Below are 22125 nucleotides of genomic sequence, written 5' to 3' on the forward strand. Positions count from 1 at the left end.
CTGGCAATGAATTCTTAGGTGACACCAAAATCATAAGCAACAAAAAAGACACAATGAACTTCAAAATATGAAACTTCTGTATGTCTAAGGGCATTACAACTTTAATATTCCTTATTCTAAGTCAGTGATTTTTAACTGTTTTGCTTTCAGAGGATCTTTGGTATGCCCTGAAAATTTTTAAAGATAGTTAATTAAATTATTTTCAAAAGAAGTTCAAAACACAATGAATATATTCTCTTTGTACTCTTTTTGTTTTGATCAACATAATTTAAGTGTTCCACAGAGATTATAGGTTCAAGTGTTTAAAGTGTGCCATGAGATCAAAAAGACTGAAAACACTGTTCTTTTTTGTTTGTTTGTTTAAAGAGACAGAGTCTCATTTTGTCACCCTCGGTAGAGTGCCGTAGTTTCACAGCTCACAGCAACCTCCAGCTCTTGGGCTTAAGCGAGTCTCTTGCCTCGCCTCCCGAGCAGTTGGGACTACAGGTGCCCACCCCATGCCTGGCTATTTTTTTTGTTGTTGCAGTTTGGCCGGGGCTGGGTTGAACCTGCCACCCTGGGTATATGGGGCTGGCACCCTATTCACTGAGCCACAGGTGGCACCCTGTTATTTGGTTCTTGATTCCCCTTTTTCTTTTTCTCTGCTTTTTGACTTTTTTCTTATAATTCAATTTTATTACCTTTCTGTCTTGTTAGCTAAAACTGCTTATTTTAGGAATTGTGGTAGGATATTAGTGTATAAACATGACAAGAGTTTACTTCATTTCTCCCTTCCCACTCCTTATGTTCTTTTTGTCATACTTTATTTATTTATTGAGACAGAGTCTCACTATGTTGCTCTCGGTAGAGTGCTATTGTGTCACAGCTCACAGCAACCTCAAACTCTTGGGCTTAAGTGATTCTCTTGCCTCAGCCTCCCAAGTAGCTGGGACTACAGGTGCCTGCCACAACGCCCAGCTATTTTTTTGTTGCAGTTGTCATTGTTGTTAACCTGGCCTGGTTTGAACCCGCCAGCCTCGGTGTATGTGGCCGGTGCCCTACCCATTGAGCTACAGGCACCGCCTGGCATTCTTTGTTGTTTTTTTTTTTTTTTGTAGAGACAGAGTCTCACTTTATGGCCCTCGGTAGAGTGCCGTGGCCTTACACAGCTCACAGCAACCTCCAACTCCTGGGCTTAAGTGATTCTCTTGCCTCAGCCTCCCAAGTAGCTGGGACTACAGGCACCTGCCACAACGCCCGGCTATTTTTTGGTTGCAGTTTGGCCGGGGCCAGGTTTGAACCCGCCACCCTCGGTATATGGGGCTGGCACCTTACCGACTGAGCCACAGGCGCCGCCCTCATTCTTTGTTTTTAATAGAGACAGGGTCTTGCTCTTGCTTGGGCTGGTCTCGAATTCCTGAGCTCAAGTAATGACTTGAGTGTTTCCAATGAGAAATCTAATGTCATACTGTCTTGGCCTCCCAGAATGCTAGTATTACAAGCATTAGCCACTGTGTCTAGCCTTGTTATAGTTTTACTCTGACATTTTTATAATTTTTACTTTAGACAGTAATCTTTTAAAGATGTTTAAGTAATCAGAAAAAAGATGTTTTCTCTAATTACTTAAACATCTTTATATTTACCCATGTTACCATTTCGGGTGCTTCTGTTTTCCAGTCCTTTATGTAACTAGGTTTTTATCTGGTATTGGTGATATAAATTTTTATAGTTTTTCTGTGACTGAAAAAGTCTTTATTTCACTTAAGTTTTGAAAAATATTTTCATTATCTGCTAGCTTGTAGTGTTTCCATTGAGAAATCTAATGTCATCCTTATTTTGTTGTAGGAGACAATCCCATTATGCTTTCTGCCACTAAATAACAAGAGTCCCCTTCCTCCAGTTGCCAAAAGCACATTCCTCACTTTCTTCTGAGCATTCATAGAGTGTTCTCAATGTCCACATTTCTACTAACATGTTCTCAATGTCCACATTTCTACTAACATGCCTTTCAAAGCAATTTATCATGCTCCTCAAAATTCTCAAACACCTCCCCTCCTAGACTCAGATTACTATTCAGTGCCACACCTACTTGCACATTTTTAGGTATTTGTTATAACTGCACTTTACTTCTAGGTACCAAAATACACATCAATTTTCTATTTCCAAATAACAAATTACTATAAATGTAGTGGCTTGTACCATCTCATCTCTTATCTCAGATAAGAAGAGTGTTATAAACCAGTCTGGTCAGAAGTCCAGACAGGTTCAGATGCATTCTTTGCTTAGGGTTCCACAGACTGAAATCAAGGTGTCAATTGGCTGGGCAGGGCTCTAATTTGGAGGTTGGTGGGAAGAATTCACTCTCAAGCTCACTCAAGATATTGGCAGAATTCAGTTCCCCATGGCTGAAAAACTGAGATCTGATTTCCCTGTAGGTTATCAGCCAAGGGCTGCTCTATTTAGAGGCTGTTTTCCCTGACATGTGGCCCCTTCCACACTCAAAGCTATCAATGGTACACTGAGTCTATTTCATGTTTCAAATTCTCCGAATTCATCTTCTGCAATCATTAGAGAAAACACTCCACTTTTAAAGGGCATGATTAGACTGGCCCCACTCAGATATCTCCCTTTCTGATTAATATAATCATAGGAGTAACTCATAGGAAAAAGATCAAGATGGCTCCCTTGACCATCTTAAAATTATGCCTCATCAAATCTGGATAAAGAATTCAAGGCTGATTTTTTTCTTCCTTGTAATGAAAGATGTGCCACTGTAGGCAGTGCCTGTGGCTCAGTGGGCAGGGCCCCAGCCCCACATATACCAAGGGTGGCGGGTTCAAACCCAGCCCCAGCCAAACTGCAACAAAAAAATAGCCAGGCGTTGTGGCAGGCCTGTAGTCCCAGCTACTGGGGAAGCTGAGGCAAGGGAATCGTCTAAACCCAGGAGTGGGAGGTTGCTGTGAGCTGTGTGATGCCACGGCACTCTACCGTGGGCAATAAAGTGAAACTCTGTCTCTACAAAAAAAAATAATAAAAAGATGTGCCATTGTCTACTAGCCTATATTGCTTCCAATGAGAAATCTAATGTCCATCCTTATTTTTGTTCCTCTGTACTTAATGCATCTTTTTTTCCTCTATCATCTTTCTCTTTATCACTGATTTTAAGCCCTTTTTGGACTTGTTTATTCTTTTTGTTTTTTAGAGTCAGGTTCTCACTCTGTCACCTAGGCTGCAATGCTGTTGTCTAGTCATAGCTCACTGTAGCCTCCAATTCCTGGACTCAAGTGATCCTTCCACCTTAGCCTCCTGAGTAGCAAGGATCACAGGCATATGTCACCACTACAGCCAGTTAATTTAAAAGAAAATTTTTTGATAGAGATGGGGGTCTTATTGTGTTATCCAGGTTGATCTCAAACTCCGAGCCTCAAGAGATCCTCCTGGTTTGGCCTCCCAAAGTGCTGGGATTACAGGTTTGAGTTACTGCACCCAGCCTGGTCCTATGCATTTTAACCATAATGTACTTGCTGCAGTTTTATGTTTCATTAAGCTTCTTTCATCTGTGGTTTCATAGTATTTATCAAACTTGAAAAACTTCTAGCCATTACAGATGATCCTCCATTATATCCTGATAAATCTATCGAAGGTGAAAATACTGTTAAGTAAAAAATAAATTTAATACCCAATAAAACCCATAATAAAGTTGAAAAATCCTAAATTAAACATCATAAGTCAAGGTATTCCTCCTCTTAGGAGAGGGATACAAGATGTGTCATATCCGTATCCAAAGTGGAGGAACACCTGGACTTATGATGATTTAGCTTAGGATGCAAAGTGAAAAAATCATTGAACCATCTTAAGTGTAAGATCATCTATACTTCAAATTTTTTTTTGTCCTACCTTTTTTCTCCTTTCCTTTAGGGACACTAAAGTACACATATATTTGGTCACCTTAAATTGCTCCTTAGCTGATGGATACTCTGCTAATTTTTCTTAGCCTTTTTTTACCCTCTGCTTCATACTGGATGGTTTCTATTGTCTTTAAATCCACTACTCTTTTGCAATATCTAATCTGCTGTTTAGTACTATACAATGTATTTTTCAAATCACACTGTAGGTTTCATCTCCAGAATTTAATTTTTTTTTTTTTTCTTTTTGAGACAGAGTCTCACTTTGTTGCTCTCGGTAGAGTGCCATTGCATCACAGCTCACAGCAACCTCCAGCTCTTGGGTTTAGGCGATTCTCTTGCCTCAGCCTCCTGAGTAGCTGGGACTACAGGTACCTGCCCACCACAAAGCCCAGCTATTTTTTTGTTGTTGTTGTTGCAGTTTGCCCGGGGTCGGGTTTGAACCTGCCACCCTCCATATATGGGGCCGGCACCCTACTCACTAAGCCACAGGCACGGCCCCAGAATTTTAATTTTTAAACAACGTATCTTCCATGTCTCTAGTCCATGTAGTCAATCTTTCCTCTATCTTTTTGAAAAGTTGAAATACTGTTTTAATAACTGTCTTAATATCCTTATCTACTAATTTTATAATTTGTCATCTCTGATTCAGTGCTTGATTTTTCTCAAGGATTTTTTTTTTCCTGTTTGCCTCGTAATGTTTTCTTGGATGCCAGGTGATTTTTACCTTGACAGATAATGTGTATTTCTGGTATCTATGAAAATTCTTAAATTTTGTTCTACAATGTTACCTGGTTAAGTTACCTGGAAACAGTTTAATCTTTTTGGGTTTTACTTTTAATATCTGTTATGTTGAACCACAGCAGCAATAACTCAAGGGATAGTTCTTCCTTCCTAACAAGTATACTTGTTTGCTGTTGTCAGGAACAAACTATGCATAACTCATTGAACTCCAAGTGTCCTTAGATCATTCTGAGTGGTTCCTCCCCTAACTGTGGCTACTTTCCTAACCCACACATGCTGATCAGCACTCAACTGAATACTCCTGAAAGACTCTCTTGAGATCTCTGCAATTTTTTTCTCCATGAAGCTTTCACATCTAGTATACTAGCTCCATTTCTTCAACTCAGGAAGAGAACAGGGTTCTGCCTAGTCCCCTCCTTCCCCCCCACCTTTCACCACCACCTTGTGCTGTGGCTTGGGAACTTTCCAAGAAGTGAGTTGTACAGTCATTTGTTTCCCATCTCTTATAGATCACTGTCCCTTACTACCTGATGTCCAATGTCTTGAGAACCATTGTTTCATATATTTTGTTCAGGTTATTAGCCATTGCAAGAAGGAAGGTAAATCCAGTCCCCGTTACTCTATCTTGTCCAGAATGGAAGTCATTTGTACCTTTTAATGTGTCTACTTAACTGTGGCTTCCTCTCAAACAAGAAAAGGAACTTCAAATGTTTCAATTTCCCTGTACTCTTCTCCATTCCTATACTTTGTATTGTTTAATATTTTATTAATTCTCTGCTTTTAATCCTACCACATGCTCATTTGATAAAAACTATCAAAATGTATTTCCATACAGAGAATAACCCTGGAAAAATACTGGTAACAATGGATGCTTCTAAAACGGGCAAAATAAAACTAGGAAGTAGGAAAGAGAAACAGATCTCCTTTTCATTGCATACATACATTATCTTTTTAATTTTCTACCACATGTGCTTATTAGCTACATGAAGGAATTTTTAAAATACTTAGATTTTTGAATATACTTTTACAATTTCTTTGCTAATGATTTTTCTTAACAAATACATAGGCAACAAAGACAACATGAAAATGTCTCAGGGGAGAGACATTAGTGTGTTCATCACTTAGTATAATGGAAAATATACTGGTCTAGAACCTGATAGCACTGACAGTCACAAACTGTGGTCTCAGGACAAATCTTCCTAGACCTTAGTTTACTCATTTGATAAAAAATTAAAAAAAAAAAAGAGGGCGATCAAACCAAAACATTTCTAGAGTACTTTCTACCTAAAATATTATGATTCTATAATTGTCATCAACTTTGTTATTTTAAATTGGTATATCAAATATAGGACAATGCACAGCCTATTCAATCATGCGATATTCTGAAAACAAGAGTTTCATAAGTCTTTCACAAAGCACATAACCAATGTTTACCTGTCTAAGTTAGTGACACCAGATGAGTAGTCCTTGGATCCAGTTCTGCTACCATAAAAGGATGATGACTGCAAAGGTAAAAGCCCTATAAAACAAATGAACACATTGTATATCAAATCATTACATTGTACCCCATAAATGTAGTTATGATTTAACAGAAATTAAGCAAACAAAACAAATGAACAAAGAAAAAATGTAATGCCTCCATCAACCATTCATGTTCATTCAAAAATAAAATTACACACTGGGCCACTTTATATTTCTTTTTTCTCCTTTTCTTAATTGAAGCAATACAAGCAAACATTGTTTTACTATGTTTTACTTTATTGAGCTTTGCAGATATTACAGTTTTACAAATTGAAGGTCTGTAACAATCCCAGTTTCAGCAAATCAATCAATACCATTTTTTCCTTTCCTTTTTTTTTTTTTTTTTGAGATGAGGTAAAAGGCTGAAATGCAGTGGCTATTCACAGGCCTGATCTCAATATTGATCAGCACAGGAATTTTGAGCTGCTCTGTATCTGATCTGGGCCAGTTCACTCCTCCTTAGGCAATCTGGTGGTTTCCAGCTCCCTGGAGGTCACCAGACTGATGCCAAACTCAGTAGGACCATCCAATCAATATGGTGTATTATAGACCAGAACTCTTGGGCTCAAGCAATCCTCCTATCCCAGCCTTCTGACTAGCTCTGACTACAGGCACATGCCACTGTGCCCAGTTTTTTTTTTTTTTCAACAATATATGCTCACTTTTTGTCTCTGTGTCACATTTTGGTAATGCATCTGTTATAATGATCTGTAATTGGTGATCTTTGATGTTACTTTGTTAATTGTTCTGGGGCACCATAAACCACACCTGAGTAAGACAGCAAACTTAACTGATAAATGTAGTGTATTCTGACTGCTCCATCAACTGTTCCCCTGTCTCTCTCCCTCTTCCTGGGCCTCCCTTTTCCCTGAGTCACAATATTGAAATTAGGATAATTAATAACTCTACAATGACCTCTAAGTGTTCAAGTGAATGAGTTGCACATCTCTCACTTTAGGCCAAGAGTTAGGCTTTCTCCACCAGTTAAACAAGTTATGAATGCAAAGGTTAAGCTCTGAAGGAAAATAAAAGTGCTACTTCACTGAACCTATGAATGATAAAGCAGAACAGTTTTGTTGCTGATGTGAAGAAAGCTTTAGTGGTCCAGGTAGAACTTCAAACTGGCCATAGCATTCCCTTAAGCCAAAGCCCAATCCAAAGGAAGGACCTAACTCTCTTTCATTCTGTGAAGGCTAAGAGAAGTAAAGAAGCTGCAGAGGAATAGTAAAAAGATACCAGAGGCTAGTTCATGAGAATTAAGGAAAGAAGCCTTTTCTATAAAATAAAGTACAGAAACAGAAAGTGAAACAGAAAGTGCTGATACAGAAGATACAGCAAATTACTCAGAACACCCCAGCTAGGATAATTAATGGAAGGGGTTACATTAAATAACAGATTTTCAATGCAGACAAAGCAGCCTTATAGTGGAAGATGTTATGTCAGATTTTCATAGCTAGAGAAAAGAAGTCAATGTCTGGCTTCAAAATTTCAAAGGACAGACTGACTTGTGTTAGGAAGTAATGCAGCTTGTGATTTCAAGTTGAAGCCAATATTCATTTACCATAGTAAGAAATCCCAGGGCCCTTAAGAATTATGCTACAGCTGCACGGGAGGCTGAGGCAAGAGAATCACGTAAGCCCAAGAGCTGGAGGTTGCTGTGAGCCGTGTGACGCCACGGCACTCTACCGAGGGTGGTACAATGAGACTCTGTCTCTACAAAAAAAAAAAAAAAAAAAACAAAAGAATTATGCTAAATCTGGGCAGCACCTGTGGCTCAGTGAGTAGGGCGCTGGCCCCACATACTAAGGGTGGCAGGTTCAAACCTGGCCCTGGCCAAACTGCAACAAAAAAATAGCCAGGTGTTGTGGCGGGCACCTGTAGTCCCAGCTACTGAGGAGGCTCAGAGGCAAGAGAACTGCCTAAGCCCAAGAGGTGGAGGTTGCTGTGAGCTGTGACTCCATGGCACTCTACTATGGGCAACAAAGTAAGACTCTGTCTCTAAAAAAAAAAAATGCTAAATCTACCTGCCTACCCATGCTCTATAAATGGAACAACAAAACTTGAGCACATATGTTTATAGCATTTACATGTTTACTGAATGTCTTTTGTTGTTGTTTGTTTGTTACTGAGATAGAGTCTCACTTTGTGGCCCTGGTAGAGTGCCAGGGCCTCACAGCTCACAGCAACCTCTAATTCTTGGGCTTAAGCGATTCTCTTGCCTCAGCCTCCCAAGTAAATGGGACTACAGGTGCCCACACAATGCCCGGCTATTTTTGTTGTTGTTGTTGATGCAGTTGTCATTGTTTTTTTAGCAGGCCCAGGCCGGGTTCGAAACTGCCAGTCTCGGTATATGTGGCCAGCATCCTACCCACTGAACTATGAGCGCTGCCCATTTACTGATGTTTTAAGCCTACTGTTGAGACCTAGTGCTCAGAAGAAAAGATTCCTTTCAAAATACTATTGCTCATTGAAAAAGCACCTAGTCACCAAAAAGTTCTGATGGAAACACACAAGGAGATTAATGTTTTCTATGTTTAACACAACATCCATTCTGCAGTCCACAGATTAAGGAATGATTTCAACTTTCACCTCTTATTTAAAAAATAAATTTCATTAGTCTATAACTGGCACAAAAAAGACTCCTTTGATGGATCTGGGCAAAGTCAATTAAAAACCTTCTGGAAAAGATTCAATATTCAAAATGTCATTAATAACACTGGTGACTGTGTGAAAACAGCAACCTTAACAGGAGGTTGGAAGAAGTTGATAACAATTCTCATAGATGACTTTGAGTGGTCAAGACTTCAATTCTTGAAGCAAACTACAGATGTAGGAGAAATAGCAAGAGAACTATAATTAGAAGTTGAGCCTAAAGATGTTACTGAATTGCTGCAATATCTTGATAAAACAGATGAGAAGTTGCTTTACATAGATGAGCAAAGAAAGTGGTTTATTGAGAAGGAATCTACTCCTGGTGAAGATGTCAAAATGACAACAAAGGATTTAGAATATTACATAAATTTACCTGAGAAAGCAGTGGCAGGGTTTTGAAAGAACTGACCCCAATTTTGAAAGAAGTTCGATTGTGGGTAACATACTATCAGAAATCATCACATGCTACAGAGAAATCTTTAGTAAAGGAAGTGTTAACTGATGCGGCAAACTTCACTGCTGTCTTATTTTAAGGAATTACCACAGCAACCCCAACCTTCAGTAACCAACACCCTGAATGGTTAGTAGCCATCAATATTAAGGCAAGACCTTCTCCACAAGTAAAAACATCACAAATTGCTGAAGGCTCAGGTGACTGTAGGTAGTATTTTTTTTTTTTTTTAGAAATTTTGTATTTTTAAATTAAGGTAATACACATTGTTTTTTTCCTAACACAATGCTGTTAACGGACACACTTAATGTACTACAGCATAGTACAAGCATACTGTTATATACACTGGGAAACCAAAAAAAATTGTGACTTGCTTTCTTGCAATATTAGCATTTGGTGGTCTGGAACCAAATCCACAATATCTGCAAGGTATGTCTGTTTATGCATGATAAAAGATTGAATACTTTGGAAAAAGTTATAATAGCAAAGCAATATTCCCCTGTCCTAAAGGTGTGCAAGTTTTGCTGCTAATTTGTAACATTTTTTCAAACTTACTTTTTCTGATTTCTTGCAAAGTACTAGATAACGTTTCTACTATTTCTTGATTTATTCATCTTAAACAATATTAGTTGACTCCTTATTATGGAAAATTAGAAGTTTCTCATTTACATTATCCCGATTCTTGTTCTCTTCTCGACAGCCAAATATTAGTTGTAAGACTTTAGTTCTACTGATTAGCTCTGTAACTTTAACATACTTAAAATTTCTGTATCTTGTTTTATGAACCTTATCACTTGACCACCCACTTCCTTCTCTTTCCTCTTCTTTTCCACATCAACTTTTGAAAGATATGCCTTAACTTAAACATCATTAAGGCTTATACACATAACATCTTCAAGTTTTTATTTTCTAACTACAGGTTGATTACAAAAGCTAAATACCAACAAATGAAGTTTGTATCTTCTAAGTATTAATTTTTCAGAGGTAAAACTTTGAGAGATTTCTTTCTGTAGGAGTCAATGTCACAATCTCAACCTACTAAAAATTTGGCTGAGTATAGGGGCTCACACTTGTAATACTAGCACTTTGGGAGGCCGAGGTAGGAAGACTGCTTGAGGCCAGAAGTTTAAGGAAAAAAACCACCAAAAAGACAACATTCCTAAGAGTCCTTATCAACTGAATTCTCTTAAACTTAACCAATTTATCAAAATCATGTCATATTTTAGCTTGCTGCAATTTAATTTTAAGTGGATACAATATTCAAATCTGAGTCTCTAAGAATTTTAGAGGATCAGACATATGTAACTGTGAAAACATCTGATAAAAATTCAGTCTAACTTTTAGTTTTTGTAAAAACAGTACAAAATAAGCTTAAATAACTGCTATTGAGACAACAATTTTAAGACTTGCTAAAGTTTCTAATAAGGACCAACAATGATGAACTTTCATTTGAACCACTTTACTCTACTGAGTCATTCTATGCTTCAGGAACTCTGAAAATGAAAGAGTCTAATTCTAGGTAGTCAAGTGGGGCAAGAAGGTAAAGCCTGGATTTTTTATAAACAAAATGCAAGTTCCCTTATATTTCTAATAATTTAAACTGTTTTTAGCCAGATTGGTAAAAATTGGTATACAAAATCTAGTTATCAGATTATGCAGTATTCCTGAATAACGAAGATATACATGTCTTGGTTTAGGTATTTATTTATTTTTCGAAAGAAGAGTCTTACTCTGTCACTCTGTGTTGGCCATGGTGTTATAGCTTATAGCAACCTCAAATTCTTGGGCTTAAACAATCTTCTTGCCTCAGCCTCTGGTCTGGCTGGGACCACAGGCATGTGCCACTCCACCTGGCTAGTTTTTCTGTTTTTGTAGAAAAGGGGTCTCGCTCTCGTTCAGGCTGCTCTCAAAGCTCCTGAGTTTAAGCAACCCACTGATCTCGGCCCCCAAGAGTGCTAGGCTCATAAGCATGAGCCATGGCACCTAGCCTAGGTTTTTATTTCTAGTGTAATACATCATATAATAGTAATTTTATGTCATTTATTGTAAGAACACTTACCTGATGTCCGATTTTCTTCTGACTGCTTCAAACTCAGCTGCTTTTCTCTACTACTGCTTAAATACTTTCTTGAAGGATCTGTCATAGCTTTGTTGTTCCTACAGGTAAAAATTTTGAAGCAACGTAAGCATATATTGTTCTTTTTTTTTTTTTTTTGAGATAAGAGTCTATGTTGTCCTTGGTAAAGTGTTGTGGCATCACAGCTCACAGCAACCTCAAGCTCTTGGGCTTAAGTGATTCTCTTACCTCAGCCTCCCAAGTAGCTGGGACTACAGGTGCCCACCACAACACCTGGCTATTTTTTTTGGTTGGAGTTGTAATTGTTTGGCAGGCCTGGGTTGAATTCGAACCTACCAGATCCGGTGTATGTTGCTGGCACCCTAGCTGCTGAGCTATAGGCACTGAGCCAGTATATATTATTCTCAATTTTATAGTTGTTATTTAAAAAATGTATAAATCAAATGTAAAATTCATTGATATGCTTAAAAGTCAAGTGACAAGGAGGGCAGTGTATGGCTGGTGGGTGAGGGCTAAGGCCCAGAGACTAGAGCAGAGGACACCAAGGCGGCCTGGAGCTGGGTAAGCACCACGAGTACCAAATGCGACGTGGTTGTGGTAGGGCGGCATCTCAGGTATGGCAGCAGCCAAACTTCTGCATGACTCTGGCTTGAAAGTGATTCTTCTGGAAGCTCGGGAATGGGGGGTGGGGCGCACAGGACTTATACTCTTAGGAATGAAAAGGTTAAATATGTAGACCTTGGAGGATCCTATGTTGGGCCAACCCAGAATTGTATCTTAAGATTAGCCAAGGAGCTAGGATGGAGACCTACAAAGTGACTGAAGTTGAGCATCTGATCCATTATGTAAAGGGCAACCCTTCAGGGGCCCATTCCCACCTGTGTGGAATCCAATTATCTACCTAGATTTTAACAACCTTTGGAGGACAACAGATGACATGGGGCAGGAGATTCCCAGTGATGCCCCATGGAAGGCACCCCTTGCAGAAGAGTGTGACCACATGACAATGAAGGAGTTGTTGGACAAGATCTGCTGGACTAAATCTGTGAAGCAGTTTGCCACTCTTTTTGTGAATCTGTGTGTCACTGCAGAGACCCATGAGGTCTATGCTCTCCGGTTCCTATGGTATGTGAAGCAGTGTGGAGGAATGACCAGAATCATCTCAACATCCAATGGAGGGCAGGAGAGGAAATTTGTGGGTGGATCTGGTCAAGTGAGCAAGCAGATAATGGACCTTCTTGGGGACAGAGTGAAGCTGGAGAGGCCTGTGATCTACATTGACCAGAGAGGAGAAAATGTCTTTGCAAAGACCCTAAACCATGAGACGTATGAGGCCAAATATGTGATTTGCACTATTCCTCCTACTCTAGGAATGAAGATGCACTTCAATGCCCCTCTGCCAATGATGAGGAACCAGCTGATCACTCACGTGCCTCTGGGTTCTGCTATCAAGTGTATAGTATACTATGAGGAACCTTTCTAGAGGAAAAAGGATTACTGTGGAACCATGATTACTGAAGGGGAGGAAGCTCTGATTTCCTACACACTAGATGATACCAAATCTGATGGCAGCTATGCTGCAATAATGAGATTTATTCTTGCCTACAAAGCCAGAAAGCTGGCATGTCTTAACAAAGAAAAAAGGATGAAGAAACTTTGTGAGCTCCATGCAAAGTTCTAGGCTCCCAAGAAGCTGTGAAGCCATCACATCATGAAGAGAAGAACTGGTGAGAGAAGCAGGACTCTGGGGACTGCTACACCACCTACTTTCCCCCTGGGATCATGACTCAATAAGGAAGGGTACTACGCCAACCAGTGGGCAGGATTTATTTTGCGGGCACTGAGACTGCCACACACTGGAGTGGCTACATGGAGGGAGCTGTAGAGGCTGGGGAGAGAGCAGCCTGAGAGATCCTGCATGCTGTGGGGAAGATTCCAGAGGATGAAATCTGGCAGCCAGAACCAGAATCTGTGGATGTCCCTGCACGACCCATCACTACAACCTTCTTGGAGAGACATCTACCCTCTGTGCCAGGCCTGCTGAAGCAGATTGGATTGACCAGCATCTTTTCAGCAGTGGCTCTGGGCTTCCTGGCACACAAAAAGGGGCTGCTTGTGCAAGCCTAAGGAGAAAGTGTCTTAGCCACACCCTCTTCTTACTGTATTTGGGGTGTGGGTTTGGGGAAGAGGTTGTAATAAAGTGCCCTGAAAACATAAAGAATGGAGTGAGGTGGGGAACATGAAGAGAAGTCCGACTCTGACTGCTTTATCTCTTTCTCCATAGTGGCCCCAGGTTAGGGTCCCTTACCTGGCTTAGCACCACCGTGTTTCGCCAATTTCTAAGGTTATTGTCCTCAGAACCTTTAGAATAAACAGGCTTGTGTGCTGCCCCACGTTACATCTTGTCCATGCACAAACAACTAGTTTTTTCCTCACTCTGTGGCTTTGTGCTTATACTTTCTCTTTCCTATAATATCCTCACCTTCCCTTTTTTTTCATTTGTTTTTAGAATCGTGTTTTGTTATAACTGAAAGACCTTAGCGTCTCCTCACCTAATCCTCACCTTCTGTTTTAGAGCTGAGCAAACTGAAGTTTATAGAGGTGGAGCTCAATTGCTCAAGGGCCATAAAAAGCCATTAGTATCTGAGGGATGAGAACACACGTCCCGATGCTTTTCCACCTTCCAGGATGTATCCAATTGCTCTCCTTAACTCCCTGTGTAGTGGCTGATGGTGTCCCCTTGTGTGGGTTTACTCTGTTCTGTGCTGTCTTGCACTACTCAAATGCTACCCAGTGAATCTCTCTAAGTCTTACTATCTTGTGCAGTGTGTATCAAGTTGATTAATTTTTTTAAGGTAAGGATTTTTGTCTCTTTTTCCTTTGGTATCTTCCCTTCTGTCCCAGTAAAGGTCAGTATACACTTCGCTAATTAAAAATAAAAGTTGGTTTAACAGAAAAAAAAAAAAAAGCCAAGTGACAATACTGTGAAAGCCTCAAAAAGTTGATGACTTAAAGAAATGAGAATTATCATAGTGAAACCTTAAATCTACAAAAAATAAGAAAAATTAGCCAGGTATGGTGATGTACGCCTGTAGTCCTAGTTATTTGGAAGGGTGAGGCAGGAAGATAGCTTAAGCCCAGGAAGTCAAGGTTACAATGAGCTGTGATCTTGCCACTGCATTCCAGCCTGGGGGAGAGAGCAAAATCCCATCTCTAAGGGGGTTAAAAAAAAAGGAGAGAGGGAGGATTATGAAAATATCCTTTCATTACCAAGTCAAGAGCTTATCTAATCCAGCTCTTTTTTTTTTTTTTGTAGAGACAGGGTCTCACTTTATGGCCCTCAGTAGAGTGCCGTGGCCTCACACAGCTCACAGCAACCTCCAACTCCTGGGCTTAAGTGATTCTCTTGCCTCAGCCTCCCAAGTAGCTGGGACTACAGGCGCCTGCCACAACGCCCGGCTATTTTTTGGTTGCAGTTAGGCCGGGACTGGGTTTGAACCCGCCACCCTCGGTATATGGGGCCGGCACCTTACGGACTGAGCCTCAGGCGCTGCCCACGAGCTTATCTAATCCATAACTGTGTAATTAAACAAAACTAATGGCACATTTTTTTTTTTTTTTTTTGAGACAAAGTCTTACACTTTGTTGCTCTGGATAGAGTGCCATGATGTCATTAAAACTCACAGCAACACGGTGTATGTATGGCTCACCTCTTGGAGGCAGGACACAAATATAAGAGGGACTTTATCTAACAAACGCAATCAGTGTAATCTAATTCTTCGTACCCTCAATGAGTCCCAAACAATAACAAAAAAAGTATTTCTCAGGATTTAGATCACGAAGATGTTGACACATATACACAAACTCAGAAACCTCAAACTCTTGGCTCAAGCAATTCTCTTGCCTCAGTCTCTCAAGTAACTGGGCTACAGGTATGTGTCACCATGCTTGGCCAGCTTTTCTATTTTTAGTTAAGATGGGATCTCACTCTTGCTCAGGCTGGTCTTGAACTCCTGAGCCAAGCAATCCACCACCTTGGTCTCCCAGAGTGCTTGGATTGTAAGTGTAAGCCACCATGCCCACCTGAAGCATTTTCTTTATATAAAAGTGAAATCAGAGACAGCAAAATTATATATATTTTCTTCACCAAAAGCAAGACCAGATGAAAAGAACTAATCAAAAGAACTAATTAAAGGTAAACTGTTAAAGACTGGTAGTTTATAGGTTTAAAATGTAAAACAAATAAAAATTGAAGTATACTTATATTTTACATGATTTGAAATATTATTTACTAAATGTCAACATTATTTTAGCTTATAGTGATTAAAATATTGTAAGTTCATAAACACAAGATTAAATTTTCTTAAACAAGCCCTGTTCGCCCTCTGTATTATTTTTCTCAAACACCTGAAACCATATAAGTAAGAGTGTCCATTCAAATACACATTCATTCTTTGGTTAAAAGTGCTAATTTAGAAGAATCATTATGAAGCCCTTAGGAGACAACTTAGGTACTCCTCCCAGATTCCCTGGCTCTATTTTTGGGCCCTTCTATCACATCCTAGCCAGGGCCTAGAGCTCTTCTTCACAGGACTTCCCTCAAGTTACTAGATTTTTTATAATAATAATAAAATAAAATAATAATTCTATTTTATAATATTGGGAGTCACAAGTAAGGCTGAGTGTTAGAGAACAGAAGTCCAGCTTCCTTCATTTGGATTAAAACTTTATGGTGGAAGAGACAGATTTCTTCTCTAGAATCAGGGCAAAGCCCAATCTTCATGATCTTGTGTCACTTCTGTATACAAGGAGATTACACCCATGTTTCATTTCCTGCCCTTCACTCTCTTGCCTTTCTCACTCCCTTCCTGCTTTCCTCCTAATTCACTTGCACATTAATCTCCATTTCAGAGCCCACTTCTGGAGTATGTACTCAACAGCAGGTGGTACTAGAAAAAGGCCTAGGAAGCACTTTAAAGAATAGGATTCTGGGGCCAGGAACAATGACTCATGCCTGTAATCCTAGCCCTCTGGGAGGCATCGTTTGAGGTCAGGAGTTCAAGATCAGCCTGAGCAAGAGAAGATCCATCTCTAAAAAAAAAACCAAAAAAACTAGCCAGGTGTGGTGGCATACACCTGTAGGTCCCAGCTACTTGGGAGGTGGAGGTGGGAAGATCACTTAAGCACAGGAGTTTGAGGCTGCAATAAGTGGTGATCGCACCACAGCACTCTTACATGGGCAACAAAGTGAAACCCTATCTCAAAAAAAAAAAACTCAGTGCCTGTAGCTCCGCAGCCAGGAGTTCAAATTAGAGCTTGCGGGTTCAAATCCAGCCCAGTCCTGCCAAACAACAATGACAACTACAACCAAAAAATAGCCGGGCGCTGTGGCAGTGCCTATAGTCCCAGCTACTTGGGAGGCTGAGGCAAGAGAATCACTTAAGCCCAAGAGTGTGAGGTTGCTGTGAGCTGTGATGCCACAGCACTCTACTGAGGGTGACAAAGTGAGACTGTCTCAAAAAAAAAAAAAAAAGAATAGGATTCTGGAGTTGGACCATTTGTTTGGCAATGGCAAGAGAAATTTTATTGCTGTTCTGTTACAACTGCCAAAATTTTCATTTGGGGTGAATTAGAATGAGATAAGGTAGAAGAGGATATGGCTCAGACAATATATCTCTACCACTTTAGAAATGTAGTAAAATGATTACACAATGGATCTTCAATATTGGAGTATTGGAAAATGAAGCTGGATTATGGTGATATAACTAACACAATTCAATAATTTACTAAAAATCATTGAATTGCACACTTAAAATAGGTGAATTTTATGTGTATAAATTTTAGTGTGTTAAGAATGTCCTAAATTATTTTCCTCCATGTATCCAAGCCTCCCATCAAGAAGTACAGTCTACTTCTCCATCTCTTAACGGGGCTGATCTTGTGAGTTCCTTTCCTAAAGAATGGGACAGAAGTGACAGCATGAGAGTTCTGACCCTAAGCCTAAAGGCGCCTTGCAGGTTTCTGCTCACTCTCTTGGAACCCTAACACTGCTATGTGAATAATTTCAGGTCCAAGCGCTAGATGGTGAAAGACACATGACCCAGTCATGAGTAAGGCCATCTTAGATCAGCCCCACCTTAGATCAGCCAAACCCTGGACAACCCATCTACTGACCAGAGTACAATCAGCCAAGTTAGGCCCAGGTAAATAGAACCAACCAGGTGACCATAAAGTCACAGGCAGTAACAGTTACTATTTCAAGTGACTAAATTTTGGAGTGGGTTATTAATACATTAACAGAAACTGATACATGTGACATGGGTTAAATAAAGACTACGAAACAGGTTGGTGGTTGTTATGAGTACTGATCTGCTTAAGAGAGATGACAAGGCTCAGTTAAGCCAATTACCAACTTAAGGAAAAACACTATCTAGAGTCACTCACCCATACAAGAATTGCATCCCAAAACCTTAGTTTTCTAGAGCAAAGGCTACACCATCAGCAGTAGAAAATTATACCTCATCCATAAAGTATGGCACACTACTCTTAACCTATTACTAGGCCCAGGGACACTGAGCATCTGAGTATGAATAATCAAGGACTATGCAACCAGAGCTAACTATCATGAACTAGGTATAAGTTCAACATCCATGAAGTTATAACATCAAGAGAGTACAGCAGTAATCCATCATAAAACAGAAACTGGTATATTGGGAATGGGCCCAAGTAAGTAGAAATAGATAACAAAAATAGGCTTTCTGGACATTTTTTTTTTTTTTTGTGATTTTTGGCCAGGGCTGGGTTTGAACCCACCACCTCCGGCATATGGGACCGGCGCCCTATTCCTTGAGCCACAGGCGCCACCCTAGCTTTCTGGACATTTTTTACAACAAGTTGAAAGAAGAGGAAATAAACTTAGGCCTGATTCATGACTAAATCATCTTGGTCCAATGACAAAAAACTGAAAATGAGGCACTACCTAGAAAGACAGTGGTGAGGGGAAAATCCTCCACTGTGCAGAGTTTTTAAAAGTATACCTCATCATCTTCTTTGTGTGGAAAGAATAGGTCATGAACTTCTAGGTGACAGCAATGAGACGATCAGGGGTATGGAAGGGCATCCCTGGAAGATCACAGAGAAATTTATAGAAGAAGTATATAAAAAAGTCTTATTAGGGTATGTATGAAGAGTGAAGATCTGTTTCACATGTTAATGGTCACCAGAAAACACTGAAGAGACACTAAACAATCAGCTGCACAAATTGTGCAATGGATGTCAGCCACACTGTCCTTAGCCATTTGGATATTTCCACAAAGGGCCCATGAATAAAAAAACAGCCATGGTGGCAGAAATGGTCCCCCTTCACCAAGGTTTAGCTGCTGCTGAATGTCCAATTGGTTAAAAGCAAACACTGATTCTGAACCCCTGATCCAGTAGCATCCCTTAAAGAAATGAGTGACTTAATAGCAAACTGATAATATCAGATTCCTTTCACCCTAGAAAAGAGAGCAATTAATCCTTACTATCCTGTTTTCCCGAAAGTAAGACATCCTCCGAAAATAAGACTTACTTACAGGAAAGTTAAAACGTCCCCTGAAAATAAGACCTAGCACATCTTTGGGAGCACACCTTAAAATAAGACACTGTCTTATTTTCGGGGAAACAGGGTAGGATTGATGCACGGTCTAGACTCAGCAGACCCTCTTAGCCTCAGGGTATACATTCCAAGACCCACAGTGCATGCCTGAAACTGGATAGTTCCAAATTCAATTGCCATCAATCAGAACACCTTTCTAAACATGTCTTCCACCTACAAATTCAATACCCTTTTCCATTTTAACTAAGCACATACATTGTATGTGGCTATACCATCTACGGTTTGAGGTGCAACAGCAAAAGTAGCACAAATTTCTTTTTCCTTCTTCACAATTTCATGAATAAAAGATTTGTTCTTATTGCAGATCCTACCAACCTCAGCATGAATTTTTTTCTTTCCCTTAAGGCAAGAACTTTCACCTTTTCGCTTAAAAGGAAGCATTTTAGAGTTTCTCTTTGGTACATCATGAACTACCAGCATCACTACTCTTATGCTTTGGGGGCATCATTAAGTAAAATAAAGGTTACTTGAACACAGCGATGTGATACCACCACAGTCAGTATGATGATTGAGACAGCTACTAAGTGACTAATGGGCAGGCAGCAAACATTTACAGCATGAAGACACTGAATAAAGGGATGAAGTAGGATAGCTCGAGATTTCATCATACTACTCAGAATGGCATGCAATTGTAAACTTATGAATTGTTTATTTCTGAAATTTCCCATTTAATATTCTTAGACTGAGGGTGATCTCAAGCAACTAAAACCATAGAAAGTAAAACTACGAAGAAGGGGGCACTATTATATGTATTTACCTTTCCTGTTCACAGTATCTTGACCAGCATTACTATCGAAGGGCTCATAAAAATAACGTTCACTAACATGAAAATTCACATATTATAATCTCAGAACAAGAAGTCCACTTTGCAGAAAAGGAGGTACAACAAGGGCCTATGACCACAGGATCCACTGTTCTTGCCACATACAGTATAACGACAAAGCTGCTGACTTGATAAATCACTGCAATATCCTTTAAGAGTGCAGTTTAAAAGTCCAGAATAGTAATGACACAAATCAATAACCTAATACTGTGGAACTTTGTAATACAAATCTAAGAAAAAAAAATTAATGGGTATTTTTTGACTCTGACAAAAATAAATAAATGTGAAGCTCAAAGATGGTTTCAGCAGGCTATAGTGGTTCACACAGAAATCCTAGCAATTTGAGAGGCTGAAGCAGGAAGACTGCTTGAAGACAAGAGTTCAAGTCCAGCTTGAGTAAGCGCAAGACCCTATCTCTATAAGAAATAGAAAAATTAGGCAGGTGTGATGGCATGTGCCTATAGTCCCAACTACTCAGGAGGCTGATGGAAGAGGTTGGCTAAAGCCCAGGAATTTGAGGCTATAAATATAGTGAGCTATGATGACCCACTGCACTCTAGCCTAGACAATAGAGTGAGATCCTGTCTCAAAAAAAGAAAGAGAGTGATCTTATTAGGAATGGGATGCCCTTCAAGGTATAATGCATATACCTTAAATCAATAAACCATTTATGGAAAATATATGGGTCCAGAAATCAAAGAAAAGTAGAAGTGGCCCCACTATTATTATCTTTTTTGAAAATTATTTTTTTAATGAGATGAGATCTCACTATATAGAACTACCATGAATTGGGGGGGGGGGGGAGGGAATGAAGTAGTTTTAAATGCACTGATAGAAAAAAAATCTTTTTTTGGTGGGGGGGTCAGAGACTCCCCTTAGGTAAGAGTGCCGTAGCACCATAGCTCACAGCAAACTCAAACTTTTGGGCTCAAGCATTCCTCTGGCCTCAGCCTCCTGAGTAACTGAGACTATAGGCACCTGGCACAATGCCTTATTAGTTTTTCTACTTTTAGGAGAGATGGGGGTCTTGCTCTTGCTCAGGCTAGTCTCAAACTCCTGAGCTCAAGCTATCCACCCTCCTTGGCCTCCCAGAGTATTAGGATAACAGGTGTAACCCATGGCACCCTTGGTATAATTTTTTTGTTTGGTTTATCAAAGATCAGATGGTGGGCAGCACCTGTGGCTCAAGGAGTTGGGCACCGGCCCGATATACCAGAGGTGGCTGGTTCAAACCCAGCCCCGGCCAAAAAAAAAAGCTGCAAAATAAATAAATTAATTAATTAAAAAAAAAATCAGATGGTGACATGGGGCTGGTTTCATCTATAAGTTTTCTATTATGTTCCACAGATTTATGTCTTACCTGGATGGAACTGAAGAACATTCTGCTTAAGAATGGAAAAACAAGCATCTCATGTACTCAATACTAATCTGAAACTAGTAGATGAACAACTATAGGCACAAACAAGAGGAAAAACACAAATTCAAGAATGGTGGGAAGGGAAAACAAGCATCTCATGTACTCAATACTAATTTGAAACTAGTAGATGAATAGGCACAAACAAAATGAAAAACAATTAAACTCAAGTAGAGGGGAAGGGGAGCAATGGGCTCAGTAAACTCCAACCTAACGGGTACAATGGAGGGGTATATGGCACACCTCCTGGGTGAAGTACTCAAATACAACTCTGAGGTTTCCTAAAAAATGCAAACAATGTAGTCTAATTGTATGTACTTTTGTATTAATCTGGATAAAAAATGGTAAATCTAAAAAAAAATCTTTGATGTACAGTAGAATCTTTGTAAGTTGACTACCCAATGGACTATTACAAACTGGTCAACATACCAAGGTGGTCAACATAAGTAACTAGATTTACTGTACTGATATGTACATGTGGTACACATTCAGTCTAAGAAAATTAGGTCAACTTAAGGAGGAGGTCAGTGTAGGGAGGTGGTCAGCTATGGAAGTTCTACTGTACTGCCTAGGCTGGTCCCAAACTCCTGGGCTCACGCAATCCTCCTGTCTCAGCTTTCTGAATAACCAGGCTTACAAGCACACACTACTGAACCAGGCTTACAAGCACACACTACTGCATGTGGCTAACACTGTTGTTTTCAATAACTCTATTTTGTGCTTGCTACCCATTTTAAATTTTGTGGCTCGTGGTACATATGGGGGGAACTTTTCACCAAGAATCACAGTCAGATAACAATTAAACCTAATATAATGGCTGCTACCTAGTCATTTTGTGATCCTCACAAAAACGGATGAACAGGCAAAGAAAGGAGTTACCAGACTGTCAGGGATAGTATGTC

General features: G+C 39.8%; 1 protein-coding gene and 1 pseudogene across 6 annotated transcripts in view; one reads left to right on the forward strand and one right to left on the reverse strand.

Moving 5' to 3' along the window:
• The window catches only part of USP37 (ubiquitin specific peptidase 37), a 121689-nt gene that overhangs the window by 66788 nt on the left and 32776 nt on the right, over nucleotides 1–22125 (reverse strand). For all 6 annotated transcript variants that reach the window (XM_053597977.1, XM_053597980.1, XM_053597979.1 and 3 more), the window contains 2 exons: nucleotides 11312–11409; nucleotides 6063–6147 (listed from right to left, as the gene is read on the reverse strand). In XM_053597977.1, the coding sequence (XP_053453952.1) occupies nucleotides 6063–6147; nucleotides 11312–11409 (183 nt within the window). The remainder of the gene's footprint in view (nucleotides 1–6062; nucleotides 6148–11311; nucleotides 11410–22125) is intronic.
• On the forward strand, nucleotides 11909–13620 carry LOC128590640 (amine oxidase [flavin-containing] B-like; annotated as a pseudogene).

This window comes from Nycticebus coucang, chromosome 7 (assembly GCF_027406575.1).
Source record: "Nycticebus coucang isolate mNycCou1 chromosome 7, mNycCou1.pri, whole genome shotgun sequence".
In the NCBI taxonomy this organism is placed as follows: domain Eukaryota; kingdom Metazoa; phylum Chordata; class Mammalia; order Primates; family Lorisidae; genus Nycticebus; species Nycticebus coucang.